General features: G+C 39.9%; 1 protein-coding gene across 9 annotated transcripts in view; it reads right to left on the minus strand.

The window, feature by feature from the left end:
- rims1b (regulating synaptic membrane exocytosis 1b) overlaps positions 1-5262 on the minus strand; it is a 67982-nt gene extending 62720 nt beyond the window's left edge. For 5 of the 9 annotated variants that reach the window (XM_052545666.1, XM_052545672.1, XM_052545671.1 and 2 more), the window contains exon 1: positions 4905-5259. In XM_052545666.1, coding sequence (XP_052401626.1) covers positions 4905-5071 — 167 coding nt within the window. In that variant the 5' untranslated portion in view covers positions 5072-5259. Of the gene's footprint in view, positions 1-4904 lie in introns of all 9 variants that reach the window. The other 4 variants (XM_052545676.1, XM_052545673.1, XM_052545669.1 and 1 more) reach the window with 3 other exon arrangements.
- Positions 5263-6000: the final 738 nt, after the last annotated feature.

The following is a 6000-nucleotide window of genomic DNA, read 5'->3' on the forward strand; positions in this document are numbered from 1 at the left end:
GGGGATTTCTGACTAGTCGGTCACACACACACACACAGATCAAGAATTCCCGGGCAACCCATGCAGAACGCTTGTTTATTAAATTTTCATGTTGTTGAGTGCTAAAAAGGCAACTTTTCTATCACTTTTTCACTCACACTTTTTCCACATCATGTAAGCGGATGCCCTGTTTTTATAATCCCACTATTAACAAGAATCTCATGAAAACCTATACTAATATCTTCAAGACCATGAACTACAGCCAATAATGTTATACTGAATCACTTGGTAACTGGTGTCTCAAAGAAGGTCAAATGTTCTTAACATTTTTGTGCAAACATGAAATGGCTACTGCCTGGTTTTAATGATTAACCCATCAATACAGTGCTTAGTCACAACAGTTTAGTGTTAGAAGAACAGATGAGCCTATTCACATCTCAAAGTAAATAGGTTCATAATGCTCTGAGCCAACTCACACAATTAAATCCAACAATTCATGAGGGAAGGTAGAAAAAATAAATAGGTTTAAAATAGACAGGGAACACCAACAGAGGCCCAGGACGAGCTCAATTTTTAAATATTTCAGCAAGGACTTCCAAGTGAGCTATTTTAAGCTTCAATTCATAATTTAATGCTCACGTTTTTTTTTTTTTTTCCTGAAACCTTAAAACCTTCCTCATGCTAAGAAAAAAGGAGAGGAACAAGAAAAGATGATCCGATGTTTGTCTTTTCAACAAACTGATCTTAGTAAGACACATTATCTTTTTATGAGGACTTTCTTCCGCAGCCAAGCTACTGTTCTGAGGGAGTCTGGCAAGAAGCTGTCCTTAACAACTGAACCAGTTTCATAAGTCTAGAAGGAAACATGGCTGCCATTCTCATACTCTCAGCTTTGTTACAGTGGAAGGAAACAACGAGGGCTAGCACATTTTGCTACTATTATGCAAATTAAACATACAGTTTATGTGGAATCTAAAAAAGCATAGACTTGGAATATGCAGGTTTTGTATTGTCATACTGCTCAAACTGCTCAAGATTGTCTATTGTGTGTACGGTCGTGTCATATTCATTTCATATTTGAACATCTCCATCATCATCTTTTTTACAAAGTCCTGTTTTTCTCCTTTACCTGTTGCCTGTGTTGTATTGGGTTGATCTGGCCTACCTGTGGCCTCTGTTGTGGTCTGTGTGGCTGCAATTTATTCTTCAATGTATCTTGGCTTTGAGGGCCTATCCGATCCTAACCTTTGAATAATCCTAAAGCCTCTTTTTTGGGATTCTCTGAATGGAGCACATGAATGGTGTTATTTATTCCCTTCATTTTGGTTTTGCAGAGCCCATAAACTCAGCCAGCATTAAAGCAAGACACTGGTCTGGACAAGGTGTTCAAAGGAGAAATAATACATATTGTGACAGATTGTAAATAAATGGTCGTTGGTTGGCGCTAAAAGATTACTCTTCTATTGAGCTGAAAATAGCATACCACCTACACTAAACCTAACCGATACAGTTAACAAAAGCCAATGTAAGATAATAACTAATTTGCTGAAGCAACTTTTATAGCTTGTTTCTACAAGTCTTTGAGCCCTTTTATCATGACTTATGTTTCACGGAACTCCTAAACACTACATATCACAAGCGTAGCACTTTACCAGGTGAGCTACTGAGCAAGTTTACTACATCAGAAATGCCAAACAACTGGAGCTTGTTATGTGATGCAGACGTCATAATGTATGCTTATAAATTATGCTGTATTTTTTTCAGTCATATCACTGTATTGTGCAAGGAACCATGCAAAAATAAGTATTTTATATTAATCAGTAATCTGCCCTGCAATCTTAATTTCTTAGAAAAAGAATCAGAGTTGTTTTACTGCCACTAGTGTTCATTTCAGCTGGAAACTGCAGTCAATAATATTTATATAAAAAAAACAAAGTTCTTTGTAGTTTTGCCAAAAACGTTGGTAGATGCACATTTTCCGATGTGCCGAAATGTAAGATTTTTTTAGATTCAGTAGGTTATTTTTTTTTTTTAAGGAGGGAATCCCAAGAACATAATCTCTAAAGGAGCTCTGAGGTTTGTCTGTAGAGGTCTGGGTTTTCAATTTAGTTCTGCTTGTGATTAAGCTTTCAGTGTTTTTATCATAACTCTGCATATTCATATACAAATGTGTGTGATCATGTAGCATGTGATGGCACATACTGCGTGACTTGAGCAGGTGCTGCATTCCCACATCACCTCTCAATGATTAGCTCTCACCTGTTGTCAAAGCTGCCTGGAACAGTTTGAGCAGCTTGATTACAGCATTTTATCTGTCCCAGCTGGCCTGTTCGCAGCTAAGATTGAGATAACCCGAGTCACCGATCAAAAAATATAATATAATATCTCAGACCAGCATTTGATCATATACTAATGCCGACTACAACAACGAAAGCCAAAAAAGAAAATAAATCGATAAATAAAAACACAGAATGTTAACTATCATCTAAATCATATAAATCAGTGACCAATTTACAATGAAAAATAACACAAACACACACGGAGGGGTCCCTCTGGAGTCAGTAGCCACATTTCTCTACTAAATATCAATGGGTATAATGGGTTTAACTGGTTAAAATTAAGCATAATTAAGAAAATATGTGATCTCTGTGTCATCTATAAGTGACGCTGTGTCACAAATTGCATACTGCTGGACTAGGTGCCACGTTTGATGAAAAACATTGAAAAAGAAGATAGTACGTATAGCCTCTTCATGGCCTCATGGGATAGTAAAGTGTCAATCGAATACACACATCAAAAACTGGGTGCTTTTCACCTACTGCTTTTTTTTTTTTTTTTTTTTTTTTTTTTTTAATACTATGTATTTGAATATAGTACTCTTTTGCCATACTATATAGTATAGAACTAGGTATATTAAAATGCAGTGTGACTACTAAGATTTGAACGTAATATGTTTAATACCTTTTCTTGTCTTTTTAATTGAATTAAAAAAAAAAATACCTGGCTATGCGTTCTATACTAGACTAACTGAGACTTGTCATGGCACTTGTATACTTTTGTTGTTCTCTTGTTGACCTGACTGCTTCTATTGTTCTCATTTGTAAGTCGCTTTGGATAAAAGCGTCTGCTAAATGATTAAATGTAAATTTAAATGTAATACAATATGGCCCTGAGGGTGATTTTTCACCTATATGAAACTTTAATTTTGAATTTACTTGGGTTTATATTGATTAAACTATATAGGCCTAAAACAGGGAAAAACACTTTAGAGTATATACTGTTCATTTAACATACTTCTATACATATTTAATATATTTTAATCAGAATTTCAATTTGACGAAAAAGGATAGTTCACCTAAAACTGAACATTGTGTCATCCTTGAGTTATGTATATATCATACAAACCTGTATGAGTTTCTTTCTTCTGATGAAAGAAAATATTTTGAGGAATATGGGTGAGTTACTGCTAGCCATTGTCATCCATAGAAATTTCCATAGAAGTAAGTGATGGGTTATCAATATTCTTCAAAATAGGTTCTTTTGTGTTTAGCAGAAGAAACTCGTATAGTTTGGAACAACTTGAGGGTGAGTAAATGATGACAGAATTTTTGGGTGAACTGTACCTTTAATAGTGAAGAGAACACCGCATTTCAAAGAGCGCATGCAGGATTAATTAAGATTACAGTAAATCTGTATCCATATTTTTCACATCGGTTTGCTTTTACTACACTGTGAACTTTAGAGCGGGTGACATATGGACAAACAGATATTGAGACAAACGGTTCATATTGAACCATGCTGCTCCTCTCAGCACGTTCAGTATTGAAATACCCCACTGTCACACATTTCTAGATGTGGCTGGTGAGTCGTGATGTAGTGACGCCTGTGACTTAATCACCGCATGGTCAATGCTATAGATTACCATTTCCGTTGCAGATAAATCGTCATAGGAAAAAATTACATAACCTCGCCTCAATTTTCTATCACGTCACTTCCGTCAGAAGAGTAACTGTGAGGGAATACAAGAAACGCAAGAGCCGTCACTAGCGCTCGACATCAGGTCCTTTTCCAAATCATTCATGCCGACGAAAGGGAGAGGGTGCTTGTCACATGAGAAGAAATTGTATTTAAGATCTCAAAACACACGATTGTGTCTACAGTCGCAACTTTTAGCTATCCATGTATCTTTAAGATACACATTTTAGTTGGTAGTCGTCCTCACATGGATGGGCTGAGCCACGCGAAACAATCGCGAGCCAGTCATGAACCACACCCCAGTTGTAAAGCGGCGAAAGACTGTAGGCTATGTCTTTTCCAGATTGTTGAAATCTTATATTGTCCACAGCCATAAAAAATACGTTTTGGCTTCCCTGTTCAAACTATGCGTGTCTTCTTTCACACACCAGCGCGCAAGCCTAATTCAATAGCCCTTCGCCAAGTTAACATTCGCTCTGTGTTTCACCACATGAAAGAGAGTTAGGGCTCTTGCTTAAGGGTGAAGAGCACCTTGTGTTGCTCCCGGAGGTGCATCGGGTGGAGTGGGGTGTGACACGCAGTTGCGAAGTATGATTCATCCTCGCGCTCTGTCACGCCCCATCTCCCTGTCTGCTTTCCATGGTGCACCTGTAACTCGCCTGACCTCAAATCTAGCTAATTTTTACTTACACGCTGCTGTTGAAACCAAGCTATACAAAGCTCATCTGTTACATAGACTCCTGATTTCCATGCAGTAGTTGCCACTGCAACCAGACGCTTTTATCCAGCAAATGACACTTGAAGACGCGCGCGTTCTTAAACTGCAAAAGCACTACGATTTTAGGGAGTCATTAATCACACGTTATTGGTAGTGAAAGGTCATGACTCAGAGTAAAGACAAAGTGTTGAAAACGTCTGTGGATGCACAAAGGAAATCGTCAAGTCCTTACTTTAGCATGGCTTGTTCCTTCTCTTCTTCCTCCCTTTGCCGAACCATCACTGCCATGATGACTTTCCTTTCCTCCTCTGTGAGGTGACTCAGGTCCGGCATATCGGGCATGGGAGCCGGCACGGTGGGTGGGCGAGGGCCGCTTTGGGCCCCTACCGAGGCGGACATCTTTTGCCCTGCTCCCAGGCGTATTTATTGGCAGTATCCCGAGCGCTGGAGCCACACCTCACGACATGGTCCACGGATAGAGCAGCGGTCTTTGAGAATAGTGCAAATCTCGCATGGTTTCAGGAACCCACAACTGTGCTTTTGTTTCTCTTCGTGTTTTTTTTTTTCAACCCACCCCTCCTGTTTTCTCGCTACCCCACCCCCCGCCTCTCCCCTCCACCTCCAGTTACGGGAAGCCCATCATCTGTACGCCCGGAGACGACGCAAACAGAGGAACTCCGGCATTAGCTAGCAGATCTGTGATTTCCCCCTTCACTGAACCGGGGGCTCGGTATTCGGCGACGGCAAAGGCGGAGTCCGTCTCTTTCCCAGTGATCTCTCTCTCTCTCTCTCTCTCTCTCTCTCTCTCTCTCTCTTTCGTCGCTCTCTCTCTCTCTCTCTCTCTCTCTCTCTCTCTCTCTTTCGTCACTCTCAGATTAAAAAGGAAGAGTCAATAGAAATGCAGATCCGCGAGCGCGTGTCCCATTCTCACCCACCGACCGCATGCTTACTCATATGTGAAATGGGCAAACAGCATCTATATCAGAGTCATATGTGTGTGCCCGACCGCGCACACCTTGCTCGCGTCTCTGTATTTTTAGGAGTAGCCTATCTGGTACTAATTCAGTGCGCGCTCTCGTCAGGCTATTTTTAGAATTGCTCCCGCGCACCTCTTAAATTCAATCAATTCGTCTGTTTTGTCTGACTGAAGAATGTCTGTAATTAAATTATCCGCGAAATTCTCATGTGTGCATGGCATAAATCATCTCTAGACATTTTTTTTTTTTTAAGTAGGCTACTGGAGCCCAGGTAGTGTAAAAAACTGCAGTTGTTTTCAGAACCCTGGACAGCGACACGTGACGCAGAACAGTCACTCATTTCAGTACACT

The sequence above is a fragment of the Carassius gibelio genome, chromosome B1 (genome assembly GCF_023724105.1).
Source record: "Carassius gibelio isolate Cgi1373 ecotype wild population from Czech Republic chromosome B1, carGib1.2-hapl.c, whole genome shotgun sequence".
NCBI lineage: Eukaryota > Metazoa > Chordata > Actinopteri > Cypriniformes > Cyprinidae > Carassius > Carassius gibelio.